The following is a 25,227-nucleotide window of genomic DNA, read 5'->3' as shown; positions in this document are numbered from 1 at the left end:
CTGCAATAATAATCACCATTAAGAAAGAGGTGTCTTCTGATTGGTTTGCTTCCTTTCGGGTGGCTTGTTTGGTGCATCCATTAGGTGTCTAACAGCTAATAGATTGTGTGAATTTTAAAAAAATACACATTTTCCTGCTGATTTGGTGATGGGAAATCAAAGGCAGCTTGGTCAGTATTCTGTAGCGGGTGCAATGTCAGCTGGGACTGATGGTTAAATTTATAGGTTCATAAGTAGTTGAGCCTTGACCTCCATTGTTGATCCCTGGAATTAACCCACAAATGGTGTGACTTGCAACATGAATCCTTTTGGTGCTTTCCTTGCATGTAGGGCTTTGGCTTCTCACACAAAACAGCTTTGCCTACCGTGTGCCATGCTCTCTATTCCAGGCATATCAATGCTTATTTGTGTTTCCCTTTGTTTTTTTTTCCCACCTTTGCACCCCAACCTTTCTCACAGGCTCCGACCAGCACTTCCCAGACAAGTAGAATGCCAATCCCAGTGTCCACCAAAAGTAGACAACCAGGAAATGTGGACAAAACAAGCAAACAACACAAGCTGCGGGATCAACGTCAGTACAGACAGGTAGTTTTACCCTAACCCAAATGTTGGGATGGACTTCAGGCTAAATGTGTGTGTTTGGGTAAATGAGTTAAGTCAAGTGACCGACTTGGATTATACCAAATAATGGACTTTTGCCTTTCCATTCAAATCTGGAACTGTAAATCCAGGACAGGGGAGGCATGCAAATATTTAAACGGTAGCATTATCTTTTTACCATGCTTGTGCATGTCGCAGCAAAACATCTCCTGCTTGTTTGAGTTTTGTTTCAGTCCTCAGCTGTACTTTCTTCAGTGTCAGCAACAGAAACTGTTTGAAGCATTTCAGATGAAACCGTTGCTACTAACTCCCAGTTTTAACAGACTGCAAGCTGTGTCTATTAACTACCCACCGAAAAGCCTCCATACTCTTCTAACAACCCTGATGCATGGTCAATATGGTGATCAACCCCGATGTCTGGGTGCCATCCTTCCACATTCTTTCTTCTTTCAACTTCTTCTACCTCTGTACATTTTCTGTCACGTGGTTTTAAAGTGGAGGAAGGAGGAGGGAGGGAAATATACTAGGTCCAATCCACTGCCACAAGAGGTAGTGGAGGCCCCAGACTACCCATTCTTTATCAGCCTAATTACCCATGCACTTCCTTTTTTGGTTTATCATGTACGCTGACTTAAACTGTCTCCCACCATCTTTTATTTACAGGCTAACGGAAATGCTAAGAAAGCTGGTGGGGACTATAAGGCTACTTCCCCTACCCTGCCTGCTTCAAAAATCCCAGCCTTTTCTTCCATCTCTGGGAAAAGTAGTTCTGTGTCTAGTGGTGATAGCACTAACCTTCCAGCTCCACCTACTAAAGCCTCTGCCCCACCTTATAACCCTCTCAGTCCTCCAGCAGGTCGCCCTACTCATTCTGCTTCTTTAATTCCTTCTGTTTCTAATGGCTCTCTAAAGTTCCAGAGTCCTACTCAAACAGGAAAAGGCCATCACCATCCTTCATTCTTCATACCGGCTCAAAATGGCCGCCCAACCCCTCTGCCTCCATCTCCTTTTCCTTCATCCTCCTTCTCCTCTTCCTCCTCCACCTCTCCCACATTGCTGAACCAAGGTATGAAGAGCATCCGGTCAATCCACACACCCAGCTTCACCAGCTACAAGTCCCAGAATGGAGGCGTCAGCAAATCCACCCCATCTTCCACCACCACAAAGGAACCATCTTGAAATTTATATATAATGTGTACTGGTGTATGCATTCACTAAAGTCTTCTCAGTCACTGATGACACTGCAATGTTAGCTGAGGGATGTGTACCAATCCTGCTGTATCATTTCAGGCTTAGTACTAAACTTGTGCTAAATATTGGGTTGATACTTAAAATGCATTCATTACTGTTGGAATACCAGAGTGGGTTGGGGAGGTGGGGGGGGAGGAGAAGAGTCTGTGTGTGTGTGTGCGCGTGTGTGTGCACGCATGTGTGTGCGTGTGCGTGTGCGTGTGTGTACTATTTCTGCCAGAAATTGTTACATAAAGTACAAGGCATGTGTGTGAGAAGCATAAATGCACAGAAATGTATAAAGCATGAAAAGAAGTGTATTAAAATGATTTGTTTTGTATAAAGCTATTTTTAAGTACAAAAACTAAACATTGTGTGATAATGCAAAAATACAAGACTGAAACTAAAATATTTTTCTTTTATTTTACTGTTATTCAAATTTGTTACAAATTCTATTTTTGTCCAATAGAAAAAAGCAAAAAAGACTTCATGGTTACTTTGAAAAATCTTTTTTGCCAAAACATTTGATACTATTATAATGTACATGAGATCATAGTGTGCTCAACATTTTCTCTGCACAAGCCACAGCTAAGATGGACATTGACATGTGTGAGGCAGTGTTACCTATTGCACTGCCATTCGGATGATATTTAATAATTTCCAATGCCAAGGAGGGGAAAAAGTCATTTTTACATTTAGGCATTTGCTGAATCCTTTTAGCCGAGTCTCTTCATTTTCCATTTTACTGAGAGCTGAATGAATCAAAGTATTATGACATGGATTTTTTTAAAAAAACATGTGTACACTTCTTGTACTGTTCTGTATAATGGAAATCTTTGTACATATTATAAATACAATATGTGGCTGGGCACATAGAGTAGTTTTCAAAACCAAAGGTCCATTTTATGCATGGTTCTTAAGTAAGCTTTAGGGGGAAGGTCACTGTGAGACCATTGGTGAAGGAAAAGGGAAGGAGACTGATTTTAAAAAGCAACATGAATAAATAAGTAGTTTCTTTTGTAAATATTTGTACTACTCCATAATATAATATACAGATGCAAAAAAAAAAAACCCACCAAACCCAGAAACTCCTTGCCAAAATAAAGGGTTGCATGCGCTTATGTTTTGCTATCATTTTCTTATTCCTTAATGGTTTCTTAATGTATATGATACATTCTGTATGATGTATATGGTACACACATGCGACAATAATGCAATACAATGGTTAAGCATTTTTAAATCCCATTAATTTCAACTGGGAACTCTGCTTGTGCTTGATTCTGGTTCACTGAAATCCAAGGGGCTTAAATAGGTGACACTTATTGCTGCTAAAAGTGAACTACTTAATGCATCAACTAAATCTACGTGTTATCAGTCCATTGTCAATGCATCAAAAGGTAGTGGCACCGGGCAATTCTTTCCCCACCTACAGCCTATTTCTAACCAACTGCATTTAACATAATAACTGTGGCTGGAACTGCACTGACAGACACTTCAGGATTTTCTCTGCTAGTAATGGGTGAATTCAAAGTATTTTTCAGTGATCACACGGCACAAAGAACAATATGAATCAGCCTGGCCCTATTTGCTTCCGATCCAGAGTTTCTTCCCCTGTTGTTGGGGGCTTCTACTTTTTCAAAGCCAGAATGATTTGAACAGTTTCATTGTACAGTACGTAGAACAGGAGGCATGACTCGGCATGGTATTTGGGTGGCGTATTAAACTGAGGTCTGATGTTTGGGGACAGCAGGAATGCCCACTCCCACAGTCTTTCTCCCTAGTGATCCTGAAATATTTGTTTTTCAAAATAAAAGTACTGAGCTTAGCACTAGATCACCTTATCACTGCTTTGAGACATTAGTGCTAAATCACCTCTGCACAGGGAAAAAAGGTAAGAAAAGAAAGTCGGGGATTGTCGGGTAGATGGTATCAAAGGAAGAGGGGCTGTGGTCTGTGGACACATATCAAATCATAGTAGATTGATAGCCAATGTGGACATTGGCATCACAACAATTCGGGTCTTTCTATGATTACCTAAACTGAATCTGACCAAAAAAGAGGCTGAGAAGCTGCAAATTGCTCCAATTCAGTTTGCCAAGGTAGATGCAGCCTGACAATCCTGGCCATGAGCTGAAAAATTGCTACCCTGTTTCCCCAAAAATAAGAGCTAACCTGAAAATAAGCCCTAGTATGATCTTTCAGGATGCTCGTAATATAAGCCCTACCCCAAAAATAAGCCCCAGTTAAGTGAAACCCCACCTTCCACCCTTGTGCAGCAACCAGAAGAAGATGACGTGACTGTATCTGAATAAATGTAGATTGTTGTACATCAAAAAAATTAAACATCCCCTGAAAATCAGCCCCAATGCATTATTTGGAGCAAAAATTAATATAAGACCCTGTCTTATTTTCGGGGTCACAGAAACACAGTAGCTCCAATCTCACTTCATACACAAAGTCAGTAGGTATGATTAGGGAAGCCACTGTTTCTGAAGAATATTACTGTGCTACTCCATTGAAATTATCCAAGCTGAAATGGTACTTTTTAAACCTGGACTTACTAAGTGTACTTTAAACATGACCATAAGATTATGGGTGCTCATCCAGTATTGTGGGATCTTTGTGCGTAAAGGTCTGCCCCGTGGCCCGATGGAAAACTATGAAATACTTTTGAGATTTATTGCTTTCAGGAATTACTGGGAAAGGAAACAATAAGCTCTCCATGGATATTAACAGAAGTGTATTCTAGGAGCAACTGCCTTGTAAGAACACATAAAAGTGGCTTTTCACGTGTGACATATTACAATACTTTGACAGACATATTGTAAGCATTTCAAGCCAGTGTGTGCCTATTCTGCATAGAAATGGTGTAGAAAGAACCCTCGTTATGTTGACACCATGATTCTTGTTGCTGAACACAGCTTCACAATATGTCTACCTTTGTGAAAACCTATGTCTTTTTCACATATCATGTTTATATCATGCTGATGCAACTTTGACATGGAATCTTTAACAGGTGGAACAGTAGCATCAGTTCACCTCTTGTTTGTACAATATCTTGTGACAGTTCACAGCACTATTTCCTATAGCAGAAGATCTGCTGAGCTGATAGTCGTAAGATCAAGTCCTGTCCACCTATTTGTTGCCATTATGTCAGCCAAGAACATAGCCTTAGAAGCAACAATCAGCAATGTTCTTTACAGCAGCTAGATAAACATACACTGGCAGTCACTGAACTGCTGTAACAGCACAGGTCTCCATGCCTCTTTGCCAGTCCTACTTAATTCAGCTATAGCTTAGTCTCAGACAGGTGTTGAAAGCATTTCAGCCATAGTCCTATTGAAAGCAATGGGTCTTAAATTGGACACAATTAACTTGCCCCATTGCTTTCTATAACCCTTGGATATTAATTGCAAGGTCAGGACTTGTGTGATCTAGGGCCTTCTCATACTGCATTAAAAGCATTCATGCTTGATGTTTTCTGGGAGAGAGTACACAAAAGCATTTCTGATTCTTAATTATTCAAAGAGAGCCATAAAAGGGCTACCTCTTCACAAACATATAGTTGAATTGAAGAAACCAGGAGTAAGCTCTTGCATGTTTATGACATCTGGCAGTAAAAGTACTAAACTTAACATTCTTTACATGGACACACCAACCTCCTGGTAGTTGAATCTCGGTGCTCTCCAAATAAAGTAGGGTTCACTAGTCTGAAGTCTGACTATCAATGTCTCAGGGGTTCTTAGGAGTATATTACTTAAACATATTGATAGATACCAAATTGTGGCCATGCGGAAGAAAAATTTAAATCCCATTTCTGAAAATTAGGCCTCTCATATACTGGAAAGCCAGCCAAATATTCATGTATAATCCTAGCGGAGATTTTTTTACATTTGTCACCAGGCAACTGATCTTGGCTGTTGGAGGTAATGCTGCATAATGGGTGAACAAATTATCATCTTTCCTATACAGTTGGACTGCAACTGCCATCAACCCTAGGCAGTGTGACCAGCTGGAAACTATAGTCCAACACCATTTTGAGGACTGAATTTTGTCTTTCTATGCTACATAAGGAACTAGGAAGTCACAGGAAAATGGAAGTGAACCATGTTGAGAGATGTGTGCAGACTGTCCAGCAATAATACTCTTCATCAGCTATCACTCTGATGGTTAGAACGTGAGAGCTCACCCTGATGCCACTGCTGATGTGTGCCACAGCCAAACAGCCCCCCCCCCCAGTGGATTTAGTCACTAAGGAATATAGGAGCCTTCCCTAATTGAGTTTCCTGGGTATATGTATAATCTAAAAAATTCTATGAAATAACATTGTAACCCTGATGCTTAATCTGAATGCTGCCAGAACAGAGACACGTGAGCATCAAATGTATTATAGAAATCAGTATATTTATATGAGACACCCAAAATGACAGCACTATTTTCTATTTCTGACTCATTACTGATTTTGTAGTTTGTGTGACTTCCAATAATTCCAGAAATGAGACTTGATTTACTGCAGTTTTCAGTGATGTAACTGAGTTAGTCATTTCAAACGCCAATAAAAAGCAAGAATAAAAGTTTTGTGACCTCTGTCCTTCAAACCATTACCGCCGGTAACGTCACTGCCAAAGCATATAATGCCAGTTTTTATAGTTGTATTCTCTACTTCCTTCAAGCTAGCATGGTGTTATCCTTGTTACTGTCTTAAGAGTTAGTATGTATTGAGGAATAAACAGATGTTCAGTATTATATAAACAGATCCTTTTAAAAGCTATTTTTGAAAAATATTGGCTAGTTGAGGCAAAGTGAATTCTAGCAAGCCTATTTGCCTTCCAAAGTTTACACATCAATGCTGCCTGAACAGAGTTAAAAGTTTTCTTCCCTCCCCTAAACCATTTGCACACTAGCAGGGATCTTGTCCACTGCATGGTAAGAATCCCAGGGATTACTGTCAAACCAGAGAGCGCACTTAGCTGTTACCCTGATCCAAGCTTTACACACTGGCTGGCCAGAATACATTTCAAATTACGGTATATTATGCAAAATGCCCAATCTCTACTGTCCTTTAACACTCAATATGATGCAGATGGGGGGGGGGGGAAAGCAAGTTGTTATCAAGGAAAACAAATAAAAGATTATAACAAATTATCAGAAGAGAATCTTCTAGCCTACAGATGACCACTGTCCAGGCAAGAAGTACCTGATATGTCTACCAGAGATATTCTTGCCCTTCCAGTGTTGGTGAATACATGATCTACGTTTGAAACTGATTCTTCCTCCTGAACTGCTATGTAATCCACTTCAGGAAATACAATGCTATTATTTTACTTTCAAAAACAAACAAAAGTATCCCAAGCTTCATTATCATGAAAATAAGCTGCTCAGAAACAGAAATCACTTAACCTCATTTTTTTCTGAGTTTTCTGCGACAGTCTTCAGATGTGCTGAGAGAAAGTTGAGTATCTCCTGATGGCATTCAGGTAAATCAGTGTCACAATAAACCAAAATAAAATGTTGCCCAGCTCGAATCCAAACAACTGCTGAGGTTACCCGGAATTTTACCAGGCCCAAAGGGACATTCCCTTGAAATATCAGATTAGCATTTGAATATACCAGGCACTTTGCAAACACAGTGAAACTGCACCTCCCAAAAATACATTTATTGAAATTCTCTTACATTCAGAAAATTCTCCTCCTCTACTGGAACACAAGGAAAATCTAGTGTATCCAGAGATCCAAGGACACAGAGGGAAAAACCAATGCTGCTGAAGAAAAATAGTATAGTAATTACAAATTACTCCCAATGGAGCAGGAACAGTAGTGATAGCTGTAACATCAGCACGAAGGACGAAGAAAGAACTATAAATGCATCGCCCTACACTGCCTGTATATTGTCACTGCCAGCCCATAAGCAGAGGAATTCTGCAGGAATGGGAATGGCTGCTGAGACACAAAATCTTCAGTGGATCATTCCCAAAGGCAACCATTTCCTTGGACTTGTGATGGTGGCAAGCACCATCACTTTATTTATAAACTTGCACAATACAGTGTTTTCATTTGAGCTGCCTGGTCATGTAGCTTTACTATATCAAACACCCACAGCAATGCTGGTGTGTTTCTGCAGTGTATTACATGATTTGATTATGCCATTTTGTGGGACTATGGTATGCTAGGAGTCTGGACATCTACAGGGAGAAATGATCAATATGTACTTCCAAAGTGCTCACCTGCATAATAAAAAGGAGTGCAACCTTACTGCAGACAGGGCATATAACTAACCATGGATCAATTTATCCTTGAACATACAGTATTTTTGCTGTACTTGGATCAAATTTAGGCTACAATTCCCAGCACATTAAACTAGTCACTAAGGACATCAGTTAAAAATGCACAAGAGTATGCTGTGCATAAATATCATTTTTCCTGACAACCAAAGAAACAAGAAACAACTATGTAATCATGCTCAGGAGATGCTGGCCACGGAGACTGACGAAATGGCAGAAGGAAAACCTTCAGAACACGGCCAAAGAGCCCGGAAAACCCACAATAACCATCAGATCCCAGCCATGAAAGCCTTCGAGAATACACTGAGATCTTTTGTCTTTGTTTTTCAACCAAAACAATTGACAACTCCATCTAAGAAGTGAGGTTACTATAAACTGTGGTTTGTTCAAGTTCCTAGTATCAAAACTGGCTTGTTAAAGCATTGTTTAAAATTTAAACCATGGTTTAAAGCAACCTCCATTTTCCCAGTGTGGACAGAAAGAGATATGCTGATCAGTTTTGAAATGATAACATAAGAAGCTTAAGATGAGTGCAATCCAGAGAACACACACTGAAGAGTGGTCATAAAAGTTCATGAATGCAAAAATGAATGTTGATTAACATTGAATGTTGATTAACATGAATTATGTGCATTAAACAAGGTGGTTGTGTTTAGTCACTTCTCTCTCCACATCAGATGTTCTTTTCTGCCTTTTGTTTCTTCCCTTTTCAGGTCCACATCTGCCTGTTTATGTATCGTCCTTGTTTTTTCCAAGGATCTTTGTGGCTTTTATCTTCTCAGGTAAATTTCCATCATTACAGAATAAAATGCGAGCCATTCTCCACATTGAAGTGGAAACTGTAAGGTTTTTAAAGGAGAAACCTCATAAATGACACATCTTACAAAAATATGAAGCATGACTGTTACCCTTACCATCCTCTTAAGGTGATTTCTGCATTACAGTAATTTGTATTTGTTGCTTAGCAAATTTATTTGGGGATTTGGGAGGCCACCCTTCCTTCGTTTGCACACTGTTATACCTTGTGAAATATATGTTGCTACATTTCCTGTTGCCAAAACAGTGCAAAGCATTACTATAATCTTTCTACTTATTTTTGCCCTTAAAACTACCACTTTATTATTATATTTATAATCCCACATATGGAGGTCAAGATATGGAGACTTGGCTTTCATTTTTAAAGAAAGGCACTAGAGGGAGCCCTTTTCTGAAAATGCAAGCAAGATGCTGTGAATTGCATTTGATAGGAAGGCTGCTTTCTCCTTGCAGGCATGTTACAGATGGTCTGCTGAAAGGTGTGGATCCCTCCCAGGCTGCTCAGTACAATGCCATGGAGAAAACCACGGCAGCAGAGGTTCTCAAAAGCCAAGAAGATATGGGAAATCGTCACACTTCTCCACAGCAGACGGTGGCTGAGCCCCCAGCAGAGTCATCTATTAAGTCGGAAGTGATCCCCGTCTCCACTGTGACCGTCCACCAAGTGCAGATCTCCCCAGTGGTCATGCATCAGTCTCAGCATTCATCCTCACTGGTCAGCCAGCCTCCCAGTTCTCCTCCCACTCCTCTGTATAAACTCCCCTACATAATGGGAACAATGGGTTTTCCAATGGAAATGGGCAAATCCACCCTGCACTCCTGGTGCATAAATATGGAAATCTCCATGCATTGTGGGGAAACTGTTCTAGAGAGTGGAGCTTTGTGTGCACATTAGAGCTCCTTCTTCTCCGACCAGATAGGCAGCATATTAAATAAATAAATAAATAAATAAATAAATAAATAAATAAATAAATAAATAAATAAATAAATAAGATTTTAAATGGAAAAAAAATAGATCATCATAAACACATACCACAAGGCAATTGAGCAAAGGGAAAATTTGACAGAGAGCTGGCAGAACTGAAAATATCCCTGCACAATTGATTTCTGTACAGCAAGGGAGTGGGAGGGGTTGATCTCTAGACATTGTTGGACTGCAATGGCCATCACACAGACCCCAGACACACATATGTTAGTTATGTTGTCTTCGAGTAGTGAAAAGGCAGAACCTGGATCTTTACAATGGGAAAGAGTTTGAAAAACTCCTTGAAGAAGCACAAGCAAACATTATGAAATCCATCCCATATCTCAAGATGCCACCACAAGCAGCTAACACGACAGAAAAATTAAAAGTCTCTGGTAAAATTCACTACAGTATAGCAAGCTCCACCTCCACGACACAGCTGTCTGGTGGGACGTGGACTAAGTACAAGACTGGGTGAAGTCAGCTATGTCACCAGGAAGTAGAATACCGTGGCTAAGGTTTCATGGTGGAGGCTATTTAACACAATTATATATCCAGAACAAGCCATCTACAGTATTATGGGGCTGGGGTGGGTGGGAACAGAAATTTTCCTATTTTAAATATTATCTTGAAATACAAAATGTAGGAAGGGGAGGAGAGTTACATGCCCTGGGCAGGCAGCCAAGGAGATCACCCAGGAAATATATCTTGTAAGAGGCCAGTATTAGTTCTTTATACTTGCATACTAATTTTATCCACTGAGTTCAAAGTAGCAATGCATTGCTCCTCCCCCTACTTTATACCTCTAATATTCTTACCTCCCTGGTAATCAGACTTTAGTAGGCAGTGACCCAAAGTCACCATGTGGGTCCCAAAGAATCAATCCAACCAACACACTGCTGTTCTTTTAAATAAGGATTTTCCTTCCTGTATTCACGTTTATGGTAAAGTGGAATGTACAGTATATTAGGTGCTCTCATACTACATATGTCTTAAGAAATTAAAAACTAATTTGTAAGGACTCAGATACAGTGGTGGGATTCAAATAAATTAACAACCGGTTCTATGTCCTAATGACCATTTTAACTATACCAAAAGATATACCGAAAGGTAATTTAATAATTCATGCATTAAATACTGCAATAAGAACAGTAAAAGAGGTACAGACAACTAGATTACGTTTAAAGAAAGATTTTTAATATTAAATACCTGACAAACAGTTACTGAAGATATTTCCATATTGCTGTTTGATTGGCGTCCTCACTTGCCATTTTCTTTGCTTTTAGCTGAGCATCATCAGCTGTGTGATTTACCCACATCTTTGCACTGTAATAATAAGATTCACAGAAATTCAAGAAACTGAAAATGGGAATTGTTTTGGGCAAACCAAGCCTGTTGAATTCATAGATTGGTCCTAACACGAGTACCCCCTTCATGGATTGCTCTCTTCTCATGGCGAAGGGGCTAGAGAAGCTATGGGCTATGCCATGTAGAGACACCCAAGATGGACAGGTCATAGTGGAGATTTCCCACTAAACGCAATCCACCTGGAGCAGGCAGTGTCAAGCCACACCAGTATCTTTGCCAAGAAAGCCCCATGAACAGAAATGAAAGGCTAAAAGATATGATGCTGGAAGATGAGCCCCTCAGGTTGGAAGGCGTCCAACATGCTACTGAGGAAGAGCGGAAGACAAGTACTGAATTTATAGCAAAATTCAGCCAAAGCTGAAAGGATACTCAGCTGCGGACGCGCCTGAAAGGAAAGCCTGATGCTGCAAAGAAAAATATTGCATAGGAACCTGGAATGTAAGATCTATGAACCTTGGTAATTCTATGAAGACTTACAACACCTTCTAGAACTGACACCAAAGAAAGATGTTCTCATTCTAGGGGACTGGAATGCTAAAGTAGGGAGTCAAGAGATAAAAGGAACAGGAAGGTTTGGCCTTGGAGTTCAAAACGAAGCAGGGGAAAGGCTAGTAGAGTTTTGTCAAGAGAACAAGCTGGTCATCACAAACACTCTTTTCCAACAACACAAGAGGCGACTCTACACATGGACATCACCAGATGGGCAATGCTGAAATCAGATTGATTATGTTCTCTGCAGCCAAAGATGGAGAAACAGTCAGCAAAAACAAGACCTGGAGCTGATTGTGGCTCTGATCATCAGCTTCTCATAGCAACATTCATGCTTAAACTGAAGAGAGTAGGAAAAACCACTGGGCTAGTCAGGTATAATCTAAACCAAATCCCTTATGAATACGCAGTGGAAGTGAAGAACAGATTTAAGGAACTAGATTTGGTGGACAGAGTGGCTGAAGAACTATGGATAGAGGCTCGTAACATTGTACAGGAAGCAGCAACAAAAACCATTCCAAAAAAAAGGAAATGCAAGAAAGCAAAGTGGCTGTCCAATGAGGCCGTACAAATAGCTCGCAACATTGTACAGGAGGCAGCAACAAAAACCATCCCAAAGAAAAGGAAATGCAAGAAAGCAATGTGGATGTCCAACGTGGCCTTAGAAATAGCAGAGAAGAGAAGGGAAACAAAATGCAAGGGAGACAGGGAAAGTTACAGAAAATTGAATACAGACTTCCAAAGAATAGCAAGGAGAGACAAGAGGGCCTTCTTAAATGAACAGTGCAAAGAAATGGAGGAAAATAATAGAAAAGGAAAAACCAGAAATCTGTTCAGGAAAATTGGAGATATTAAAGGAACATTTTCTGCAAAGATGGACATGATAAAGGACAAAAATGGGAGAGATCTCACAGAAGCAGAAGACATCAAGAAGAGGTGGCAAGAATACACAGATGAATTAGACCAGAAAGATTTGGATATCCCGGACAACCCAGATAATGTGGTTGCTGACCTTGAGCCAGACATCCTGGAGAGTGAAGTCAAGTGGGCCTTAGAAAGCTTGGCTAACAACAAGGCCAGTGAAGGCGATGGCATTCCAGTTGAACTATTTAAAATCTTAAAAGATGGCCAAGAATGTTTTATAATCTAAAAATGTTCTGTTCTATAACAGAGGGAAAGGAATGAGGCAGTCAAGAGATGCAATGGCCAAGTATTTACAGCTACCCACCCCCCAAAATCTGCTACCTGAGCCATTGTTGCCTTATTTATTTCCATTTCTATACTGCACCATTAGTGTTGTCACTTTCCAAATGGCTCAATTAAACCATGATGTACTCGTGTTTGTCATCGTTTAGTTGTGTCAGACTCTTCGTGACCCCATAGACCAGAGCATGCCAGGCCATTCTATCTTCCACTGTCTCCCGGAGATGTGTCAGATTCATGTTGGTTGCTTCAATGACACTGTCCAACCATCGCATCCTGTCATCCCCTTCTCCTCTTGCCTTCACACTTTCCCAACATCAAGGTGTTTTCCAAGAAGTCTTCTCTTCTCATGAGATGGCCAAAGTATTGGAGCCTCAGTTTCAGGATCTGTCCTTCCAGTGAGCACTCATGTTTCATTTCCTTCAAAATTGATAGGTTGCAGTCCAGGGGACTCTCAAGAGCCTCCTCCAACACCACAATTCAAAAGCATTGATTTTTCAGCAGTCAGCTTTCTTTATGGTCCAAATCTCACTTCCATACATCACTACAGGAAAAACCATAGCTTTGATTATGCAGACTTTTGTTGGCAAGGTGATGTATCTGCTTTTAAAGATGCTGTCAAGGTTTGTCATCGCTTTCCTCCCAAGAAGCAGGCGTCTTCTAATTTCATGGCTGCTGTCACCATCTGCAGTGATCATGGAGCCCAAGAAAGTAAAATCTGTCACTGCCTCCATATCTTCCCCTTCTATTTGCCAGGAGGTGATGTGACCAGTGGCCATGATCTTTTTTTTTTAATGTTGAGCTTCAGACCATTTTTTTGCCCTCTCCTCTTTCACCCTCATTAAGAGGTTCTTTAAGAGGTACACTATTATTACTACATGCTTACTAATTCCAAGACAGATAGGAGCAATGATTAGGCTGCATCTGAAGGAAAGCCCAGTTCATGATTCGAGGAGATTCAGAAGCTCATCAGGTTCAATTTTCTGTACCAAAGAACACACCATGACTCATCTCATGAAATTACTCAGGGATATGCTCAATGTGACATGCAGTATTTCAAGTCCAGAACATTGCCAAATTCATGTCTGATAATAGCAGTTTGTAGCTTCCAGAGCATTAATGTCAGAATATGGCTGGCAATGTCCTATAGCAGAAGATCAAGTCCTGCCCACCTGTTTGTTGCCATTATATCAGCTAAGACTTAGAAGCAACAACCAGTAATGTTTTTTGCAGCAGCTGGATAGACGCATGCAGTAATTCATGACCACTCAGCATGGGACTGTTGGGAGAGGCATATTCTGCACAATAATTAAAGGCATGCAGATCTGTGATGTAACTATTTTTAAGGGCAAGAAACTTCAGCCCCAGCTCTGTCCTAGGTGAACTGACATAACAGCACATGCCTACATGCCTCCTTATCAATCCTACTGAGTTTGGCCATAGCTTAAGTCTCAGGTGAGTACTGAAAAACATTCAGCCATAGGCCTATTGAAAGCAATGGGTCTTAAGGTGGCCACAATTAACTTGCCCCATTGCTTTCTATAACCCTTGAATTTGAATTGCAAGGTCAGGACTTGTGTGACCAAGGGTCTTCTCATGCTGTATTACAAGTATTCATACTTTGTTCTCCAGGTGACAGTACACATGCAAGCATTTCAGATTCTTAATTATTCAAGGAGAGCCATAAAAGGATTACCTCCTCACAAACATTCATGAATTAAATAATAATTAAAAAGGAGTAAGCTCTTGTGTGGAAGGACTATAGGTGCTTATCACATCTGGCAATAACAATACTGATCTTAAAATTCTTACAGCAGATGTAAGGACCTCCCAGAAGTTGAATCTTGGTAATCAACAAAACAAAATAGGACTCACAAGTCTGAAGTTTGCCTACCAGTGTTTCAAAGGTCCTAGCAGTATATTGCTTAAACATATTCATGATCACTAAATCATGGCCATGGCTGGGGAAGGGGGAAAAAGAAATTTCATACAGTATTTGAAAATTATGCTTCTCATATACTAGGAAGCCAGCCAAAAATTCAGGTACAACCCCAATTGAGATTTTTTACAATTGTCACAAGGCTGTTGAAGGAAATGGACTGCAACTCCCATCAACCCTAGGCAATGTGACAAGGTGGAAATTGTAGTCCAACATTGTTTTTGAGGACTGAATTTTGCCTTTCAATGCTACATAAGGAACTGGAAGATATCAGGAAAATGGAAGTGAACCATGTTGGGAGACTGTCCAACAATTACACTCTCCATCAGCCATCAACGTGGACTTTTAGTTAGAATATGCATGAGGTGCTGATGTGTGCCACAGCAAAATAAATACCTGCAGCAGAAATGCTTCTCCACTATCAATGCATTCAGACTGTGGGAGAGTGGCACACACTGACAAAATGTACATAGAATCTGGCTCAAACAGCCCCCCCCCCAAATAGAGCAACTGTATACACAGACATCAGTGTGTGTGCACCTTTTCATAGAATAACTGAGTTGGAAGAGGCCTATAAGACGATCAAGTCTTACCCCCTGCTCTGTGCACGAATCCAAATCAAAATAGACCTGACAAATGGTTGTCTAATTTTCTCTTGAATGTCGCCACCGTTGGAGCACTTACCACCTCCTGGAATAATTGTTTCCATTGTCATACTGCTAACAGTTAAGATGTTTTTCCTGCTATTCAGTTGAAATCTGTAACTTGAGCCCATTATTACGTATCTTGCACTCCAGCATTATTGAGAACAGATCCTGCCCTTCCTCTGTACGACAATCTTTAAAGTATTTGAAAAGTGCTATCAGTATCTCCTCCGTCTTCTTTTCTCAGTGCTAAACATGGCCAGCTCTTTCAGTCTTTCCTCATAGAACTTTTTAGGCACAACATAGTGTTGGGTCATATTCAGCTTGTGATCTACAATTCCAAAATCCTTCTTGCTTGCAGTATTACTGACCCAAATATTCCCCATCTTGTACCTGTGTATTTGGTTCCCTCAGTGCAGAACTTTGTATTTATTCCTGTTAAATTTCATTCTGCTGTTTTCAGCCCAGTGCTCAAGCCTATTGAGATATTCTTGAATTTTGTTCCTTACTTGCAAGATGTTAGCCATTCCACCCAATATTGTGTCAACTGTAAATCTGGTAAGTACGGTATTCCTTGCATTCCCTCATCCAAGTCATTAATAAAAATACTGAAGAGCAGAGGGCCCAGGACTGAGGTCCCCCCACTTGTTACCTTCTCCCATTTTGAGGATTCATTGATAAGCATATTTGAGTACGATTTTGTAGCCAACTCTGTATCCATCTGACAGTTGTTCTATGCAGCCCACCCAAGTTAGTTTGCTAATCAGAATATCATGGGGCACTTTGTCAACATTTTGCTAATAGCAGGAATATAGTTCTGTTGGGATATCAGCATGGTGTGTGTGTGTGACCCTGCATAGCCTCATTATCTCCCTGAAGCATAAGTTCAATGCATGGGGAGGGGGCATGTATATGATCCACTCTACGTTCTGACTTAGCCTGCTCCATCCACCACATGTTAAATCTTCTAAGCAATTCTGCTACATGATGCGATTCTTTTTGAACCAGCTCCTGTTACAGTAGCAAACATGAGAAAACAAAAATGGCCTTCAGCACAGTTTGAAATTTCCTAGGATGGTAGGAAGCATTTGATTCTCAGTTGTAATTAAGCTGACTCTTTGAGACAAATCCTATGGGAAGACTAAGTAATTCAAAGTGATATAAGGTAAAGCATTAAAATAGCCCTTCCACTTACATCATCAATTTAATGGCATGTTGCCAAGAAAATGGGGGAAATAAAATCTTTTTGAATCTGTTTCTTTCTGTGCCCGTAAAATATTTGTAATTCCGCACACATAAATTACACAAAGCCTCAGAGAGATAAAATCATAAATTGCTTTATTTTATATTAATTTATTTTTAACCCCCTCACCCATAACTCTCTGGGCGTTAAAATGTCAGTTCATTACTACACCTGTAGGGAGTGTGGCAGATTCCTTTTTTTCTTATGTGGATGCAAGGTTGTATTTTATATAACGGGAGTTGACTTACAGCAGACAAAAATAGTCTTGGGGTTTTCATTAACTTATTCCCACTTCTATTCCTGTGAATTTTTATGAAGAGCTAAGTACTAATTTGTCAAATAAATACATCATACATTCTCCATCTGTTTCATTGATACTGAAAGAAACAGACCTGTATATAGAAACTGACAACCCATTAAATAATTCACGCATGGAGCCACTGTTCAGAACTGCTTGGAAATGCAGAGTATGCTTCAAAGTGCCTTGTGCAAACAGGATGCATTTTCCACACCGCAACACCTTCATGGTAAAAACAGCCACACCCATCATGCTACCAACTGCATTTGTGAACAAGGCATTTACTCTTTTGTGAGCATACCATGCTATTTCTCCTCAGGGTCTGCTTCAGAAATAACAAGAAACAGCAGAAACACTTTTAAAAAGTAGCACTGATCCGTTGAAATACTCTTGGAAAGAAAGAAAAAATTGACAGTACAGATCAACTAGTTCTTTGTGCATTTACAAGAAACGGGGGTTTCTGCAGACAAGGCAGCTACAATGTGGGCAACAGTCCTCCTTCTTCCTACAGTTCCAGTTGTCCATCAGTGACATCACAGAGTCCACCAGTGACATCACCGTGTGATAGATTCCTCCCACTTCTCCTGTTTCAACATCAGGATAGAGGGATTGTTTCAATAAAACGTTGAAAAAAGTCGTCTATGAACTAAAACACAAACTAGAAACAAAGGGATAACATCTGTGCTACAGTGGTCTTGTTTTTTTTCTTTACTGTGACCAAGGGACAGCAGGAGAGAACTCTTTCTTCATAGGATCAGAGCTAAAATTTCACTGGGGTTTCGAATGGTGAAACAGTTGAGTCTGCATTGATGCAAAGAAGCATTCTGTTGTATTTATACAAAACAAATAGCAGTCTTGAATTCCATACTCATAACAAGCAGAAAGCCCCGTATCATGCAATAATAATAATAATAATAATAATAATAATAATAATAATAATAATAATAATAATAATAATAATAATAATAATAATAATAATAATAATAATATCTATAAACAAGCCATGTCATGAAAAGGTGACAAAACCATTAGTGATCATTTTGACCACAGCCTAAACTAAAAGCTGAATCATGAATTATGTAGCAACTATGGTCAAATTATTGATGGGGAAAAACTGCTTCAGATATCTGGCTGTGGAGCCAGGAATTAAATTCCTCACTGTGCCTCCCGCAAGAAGAGTGAGCCTGCATGGCCTTGGACAAGCTGCATAGTTGCAGGATACTCCCAAAAGTAGAGACCAGTAAACCACTTTCAAGCATTTACTACCTGGAAAAACTTGAAACAAGTCACTGTAAGCCAGAATTGATAGTACATAATAATTATTATATTAAGGGCAATTATGTAATTTTCTCTTTTGGCATACTGCTCATCATGCAGCTGGGCGCACACCTGAATGCACTATCATTTGCTAGCCAATGGAAGGGACTGTGTCATGTAACTTTGAATAGATTTCCTTGTTCATTTGCTCTTATACAGTCATACAGGGCAACAGGATCCTGACTAATATGTCTCCTGCAACAATAAACATGAAATTTTAAACAATGATATATGCATTTAGAAACATAGACCATGAAGCCAGAACTAGCTACATGTATGCTCTGTGTTAATAAATATGTTTCCCTAATTTACACTTTATTGTGTCATTCTTTACCACTCTTGGCTCAAGGCACTATGACTGATATCAAGTAGTAAGTTACGACTAGAACAGGCCCATTAAATCAGTGGTGATCTGGTGAATCAGCTCCTCTGTAGGTTTCATTTATTCATTGTGCCTACTATAGCTGCCACTTACTACTGAATTTCAGTCAGTAGAATACAACTCTGCTTATTGCCCCTGCCCCTCACTCTAATTTAGGACTGGACAACCTGTGTCTTTCCAAATATCACTGGATTCCACATCCTCTGATCACCAGCTACATTGACTGGAGCTGATGGGATCTGGAATTTAACAGGAGCAGGAGATTCTTAAGTTATCCTTATCTACATCGAGTAAGTGAAAAACACAGGTCAAGGGGTGAAACCCAGTTCTCAGTTGTGAGAGCTTTATGAGGAAGATAGATAAAACTTTATTACGGTCAAAGACCAGCCACAAATAAAACATCAAAATATATAAATAGGTATACAAAAATATTGGGAACAAATGCAAATACTTTATGAGGAAATTAGCTGTAGATCCCATGAATGGCTTTCACACTTGGACAGAAACAGTTCAAATAGTTCCTGACATACAGATGCTATAACTTCTAATCTGCAACATTTCTGAGATTTACCTTAAAGCATTAAAAGATACATAGTTCAAAAGGGTCTAAATCATAAACCTGGAGATTAATAATTCTGTACACTGAGATTCCTTCTTGGAAAAACTGATGGAACCGTAGGTGAGTTGTCGACTATAGTATGTTACAGAAGTGGCTGTTATGGTATGTTGCAACCAAGGCACAGGTTTAGGGTAAAATTTTCCAAATATTGTTAGGTTTCAACTTTCAGAAGCCTCAATTAAAATAATATCTGGTAGAGGTCTCTGGAACTCACATTTTAGGTTCAGAAAAAAATCAGGAAAAGGCTGTGTGGTCCCCAATGCAATACAAATGCAGAAGAAAGTGATTCCTTTATTAGACCATTTTTTAAAAAAGCCAAACAAACAACAAACAGTGAGCTTTCAATGATAATTCATCTTCTTAAATGAATAAAAGAATATGACAAGGCTGTATATTGTCTCCCTGCTTATTTAACTTATATGCAGAACACATCATGCAAAAGACTGGACTGGATGAATCCCAAACTGGAATTAAGATTGCTGGAAGAAATATCAATAACTTCAGATATGCAGACAATACCACTCTGATGGCAGAAAGTGAGGAGGAATTAAAGAACTTCATAATGAGGGTGAAAGAGAACGCAAAAAATGGTCTGAAGCTCAACATCAAGAAATCTTAGATCACGGCCACTGGTCCCATCACCTCTTGGAAAATAGAAGGGGAAGATATGGAGGTACTGTAGTGACAGATTTTACTTTCTTGGGCTCCGTGATCACTGCAGATGGGGACAGCAGGCACAAAATTAAAAGCTGCCTGCTTCTTGGGAGGAAAACGATGAGAAACCTAGACAGCATCTTAAAAAACAGAGACATCACCTTGCTGACAAAGGTCCACATAGTCAAAGCTATGGCTTTTCCAGTAGTGATGTATGGAAGTGAGAGCTGGACTATAAAGAAGGCTGACCACCAAAGAATTGATGCTTTTGAATTGTGATACTGGAGGAGACTCTTGAGAGCCCCCTGGAGTGCAAGGAGAACAAACCTATCCATTCTTAAGGAAATCAATCCCAAGTGCTCACTGGAAGGATAGATCCTGAAGCTGAGGCTCCAATACTTTGGTCATCTCATGAGAAGAGAAGACTCCTTGGAAAAGGCCCTGATGTTGGGAAAGAGTGAGGGCCAGAGGAGAAAGGGACGTCAGAGGACGAGATGGTTGGACAGTGTCACTGAAGCTACCAACATGAATCTGGCCCAACTCCAGGAGGCAGTGGAAGACAGAAGGGCCTCGTGTGCTCTGGTCCATGGAGTCACGAAGAGTTGGACGCGACTTAATGACAAAACAACAACAAAATCTTGCTAATTCAGGGCTAGGGAGAGTGTGGCCTTCCAGATGTGATTGGACTAATAGTTCCATCAAATGTTGCCAGCAGACAGCTAATGCTGAGGAATACCAGAATTCTCCTCTAGAATACTACACTTTGACCACTGTAACCCAGGATAAATGGCACAGCTGATTATGAGGTAAATATTGTATGTAGAATGAATAGTAAATATTAGTATCATTTTGCATTTTAACCAGATTTAGGTTTAATTACAGTAGTACCTCAGTTTACGTATGCCTTGGTTTATGTAATTTCGGTTTATGAATGGAAATCTGTTTGAAATAATGACTCAGTTTATGTGGGTTTTTTTTCCAGTTTCTTTCACTTTGCGAAGGAAGTTTCCCCGTGCCTGGAGGTTTGCAGCGCCACCAGCGTTGCTACAGCAATCCGTGTTCTGGTTTACGAATTTTTCTCATGATGTAACATCCCGGAGGATGCATTGATTTCGTAAACTGAGGTACTTCTGTATGTAATTAGGTCACCTGCTTGAGACTCTACCTCAAGATTCAACATTCCATTAGTTTACCTCTTTCAAAAAGCCTCATCTCTTTAAACTATCAACTAGTGTAAACTCTATGTACGTAGCTAGAAAGACGGTGTGTTTTGTACCTTCAAGTTGGAACCAACTTCTAGTGATCCTATAAGTAAATGAGATATTTAAGGAATGTTTTTACCAGTTCTACTGCCCCAGATGGTTTCCATGGCCGATCAGGGATTCAAACCCTATTTTCTATTGTCTTCGTCTGTCACTCTATCCACTACACCACACTGGGAATCCAGAGAGACATTACCTCCTGCACAAATATGACCAATCTTAAATTGTGACACCTATATTCTAAGAAAGGTTGTGGCACAGCATGAATGGACTATATTAAATGAAAACAAACTTTTAAAAAAATGGCAGGGAGAGGCACTGCTGGACCTGCACAAGACCTTTTTCGTGTGTGTATCCAAAGGAATACCCTGCCCCGTGGCCTCTGTTTTCCAGTACAAAGATAGATTTGCAACTGTGCAGTGAAATCACTGATCCACATAAAGTGATTTGCCCTATTGACAAATAAAATTTGCAAACAAGCTCATTCAAAGCTATCAGAAGCATACCTTCTTTCATTTTCTGACAGTGGTTGCAGTTACTGAACTAGACGATATTAATGTGGCATCTTTTTAGACTACTTTCTGAAGAACACAAGTCAGTCCATGCAAAAAACCATCAAAACAATTTTATTTCCAGTGTTTTAAACAGGTATGCACACAGGCATAATACAGATTTGGTTTCAATAAGGTCTTCATGCAGAATTATATTCTCAGTAAAAGAAACCAGTTCCAACCAGGATCCACTATCTACATGTCTATGTTACAACATTTATATCAAATCTGGTATCTGAGGAAAAGATACACATAGAATATGTACATTTAAGTTACTTATTTTACAGAAAGATTAAAAATTCAAGTCACATAAAACTCAAAAACAGTATTAAAATTGGTATATAAAACTCAGAAATCCAATTGGAATGCCTAAGGAATGGAAGCTCTGTACCCAAGTGTGTTAAAATTTGTAAAATGTAATGAAACACTTAAACAGTAAAACATCCTCTAATTTAACAATTATGGCACCCTACCAAACCAAATGAACTTTTTTTTCCTGATGAGGCACTTGTTAGTGACTAAACCAAACATTTTTAAACCAAACATTTTTATGCCTAAGGGATGGAAGCTCTGTACCTACATATGTTAAAATTTGTAAAATGTAATGAAATGCCTTAACAATAAAACGTCCTCTAATTTAACAATTATGGCACCCTACCAAACCAAATGAACTTTTTCCCCCCGATGAGGCACTTGTTAGTGACTAAACCAAACAAACATTTTTTCCTGCATACTAATGCCAAATGTCAGTCATAAAAAACATGTACACATTATATAGCATGTTGCATTAGATGCTTTGTTCCACATGTGTATGCTGCCATCAAATATATTTATATTTAAAATAAATTTATTATATATATATATATTTATGTATTTATATATATATATATATATTTCTTTTTCTTTAATTATTTATATTTTAAACTCTACCCTCCCCCCACCCCCAAATATTCAGGCTGTATTAATGCACTGTAAAGACCTTTTTTTTCACAGTGCAGACTGATGAAATAAACCTCCTCATATAGCTGCAACGTAACACGGTACAGGAAAACATATACAGAACAACTGGAGATGGGTTTAAAAAGGAGCTGCTTTCAAATTGCTGCTTTCTTCATCTCAAATATACTGGTAGAATTGAGATCTAACCACCTGTGTTGCGGATAATTTATGTGGATGAGCATCAACTGTTGGGCTGAAGTTGTTTTTGTTCACGTTCTGGTAGCCTTCTCCATTCACATGGTCTAGTGGCTGTAGTGGTCCCGACACTGGTGTTCTAGGAATCAGAGTCAAACTACTACTAGAAGATGAACCACCTTCCTCTGCCCAAGTTTCTGCCGGCAAAGAGAGATCTGCCTTTGATGCATTTGCCAGTCTGCTATTGTTTTCCTGTTTGGGCTTTTTGCTATCACTCATATTAAGGTCCGTTGTGCTAGTGCGTAGACGCTCTAGTGCAAGCCAGTCTGAAATTGAGAAGTGCTGTGCAGAACATTTCGGTTTCAACCGATTCACTGCTGAAACGTCTTTCTCCCTGTCTGGATTTTTTTCTTGAGCTTTCCATGTGTTCAGAACACTTATTTCAGCAAAATCTCTCTGGCCTCCTAAGGTGTGCCTTCGCCTGATGTTTTTTCTCTTGGAGACCTCAGCAGAGCTTGATTTTTGATTGCCAACTCCAAACATATCATCTGCTGATGACTTGAGACGCAGTTTTAACCTGTCTGTAATTTTGAGTCTCCATGTAGGCTCCTGTTTCTCAGGCTCACTTCTGGCTGATGCAGCTAAGCTGCTTGTTGACTTTCCTTTCTTCATCATGTCAATCATTTTGGTCACTGCTGGTGACTCCTTTTCACCCTTAGCATCTCCTGATCCTTCGCTATCTGTCTTGTGCCTGGCTGACTTCTTCCGGGATAAGGTATCACATTCAATAAGTTTGTGTGAACTGAATAATCTACGACTATCCAACTTTGGTGTCAAACTGCCCTCCGTCCAACTCACTTCACTCTCCTCTGAGTTTCTCCGGATGCCCTTCACCATGTCCTGTCCTTTCCCCCTGAACAGTCTCTCTGCAGCAGAACTTGAAGCAAAAACAGAGAAGTCACTCTCACTGTCGGTTTCCACAGGGCGACCTTCACTTACCAATTCACTTCTCTCATCATCCGCTTCCTCTCCTTTATTCTCCATCACTGAGTGCATTTCAGGGTTTAGCATGCTGGAATCTAGGCCAGTTAGATTGGTCATAGATGAGGTTGTTGAATAATCTGAAGTGATGGAGCTGACATCAGCTGCTAAAAACTCCCTGCATTTATTTTCAGGATTAGGAAAATTTTTAGAGTGGAGTCTCTGCAGAGAAGCCTGTGAAGAACTGCTGAGCATAGTGCCTGAGTCAGAAACTGTTTCTTCCATCTGAGAAGAGATTTGAGAAACAGGTGGCTTTGTGCCACCCTTCTGTGCACTGTGCCGAAAGCTGAGATTTGGAGATCTCATGTATTTTTGTAGACAAGGAGCTGAAGCATCCTCTGAAGGCACACTCTCTGTTCTTGCTGGTACCACTTCATCATTGGTGGAATGTTTTTTCACAGTGTTCTCCTTTTCTTTTGGAATCACGGTTCTCAGTTTTCTTCCTGCCGCCTCTTTATCTAATTCTTCTTTAAGAGCCTCCTCTTTCGCTGAACCCCCAGAACAATCCTCTGCAGATTCCTTCTTGAAAAACACACTATCCACCTCATCTTCAGAGCTGCTAGGATGTTTCTCTTTGGGTTTCTTACGCTTGCGACTGGTTGCTGCAAAGATGGAGGACTTAAACATTTCCCTGCTATAATGACCCTTTCCGGATCCCCAAGAACCCTGCATGAGAGAAAGAAGTAAAAGAAATCGATCATAACCAGTATCAGAAATCAAATACTAAAAATACAGTGGAATTTTAAACATTTTTTTAAATTAGTTTTTGGCCATAAAAAATAGGAGGCATATCAATGCTCCCTGGCAGAACTGTATTCAGGTCCATTTTGTATTCATTTAAGACACTGGTGTGTTACTATTAGGTAGTTTGTCTAATTTAGCTGTTCCCTTTATTTCTGGATTGAAATTCTAAAGGAAAAGTTACAATGCCCAAAGAAAGATAGGTAAGGAATATAAGACCCTTCCCTTACTGAGTTCCATGGGTAGATATATAATCTGAAAAATTCTATGAATACTGTAGCCTTGCTGCTTAATGTGAAGAGCTACTTTACTGAAGTAATTTTGGAGAACTTTTCAAATCTTGCCAGCAAATAGAAACATGAACATCACAAGGTATTTTAGAAATCAGTATATTATATATGAGATACCTAAATGATAGTACTATTTTCTATTTCTTGACTTATGACTGATT

At 39.7% G+C, this 25,227-nt stretch overlaps 2 protein-coding genes across 20 annotated transcripts in view; one reads left to right on the top strand and one right to left on the bottom strand.

The window, feature by feature from the left end:
• KIAA1217 (KIAA1217 ortholog) overlaps positions 1-2,951 on the top strand; it is a 412,653-nt gene extending 409,702 nt beyond the window's left edge. For all 17 annotated transcript variants that reach the window (XM_020801609.3, XM_073003054.2, XM_020801618.3 and 14 more), the window contains 2 exons: positions 460-585; positions 1,264-2,951. In XM_020801609.3, the coding sequence (XP_020657268.3) occupies positions 460-585; positions 1,264-1,779 (642 nt within the window). In that variant the 3' untranslated portion in view covers positions 1,780-2,951. The remainder of the gene's footprint in view (positions 1-459; positions 586-1,263) is intronic.
• An 18,968-nt stretch (positions 2,952-21,919) lies between these two features.
• Positions 21,920-25,227, bottom strand: part of ARHGAP21 (Rho GTPase activating protein 21) — an 82,446-nt gene continuing 79,138 nt past the window's right edge. For all 3 annotated transcript variants that reach the window (XM_020801575.3, XM_078378635.1, XM_020801596.3), the window contains one exon: positions 21,920-24,701. In XM_020801575.3, coding sequence (XP_020657234.3) covers positions 22,977-24,701 — 1,725 coding nt within the window. In that variant the 3' untranslated portion in view covers positions 21,920-22,976. The remainder of the gene's footprint in view (positions 24,702-25,227) is intronic.

Source organism: Pogona vitticeps, chromosome 6 (assembly GCF_051106095.1).
Source record: "Pogona vitticeps strain Pit_001003342236 chromosome 6, PviZW2.1, whole genome shotgun sequence".
NCBI classification, from domain to species: Eukaryota; Metazoa; Chordata; class Lepidosauria; order Squamata; family Agamidae; genus Pogona; species Pogona vitticeps.
Note: the sequence above shows the minus strand (reverse complement) of the source record. Positions and strands in the feature narration are given on the sequence as shown.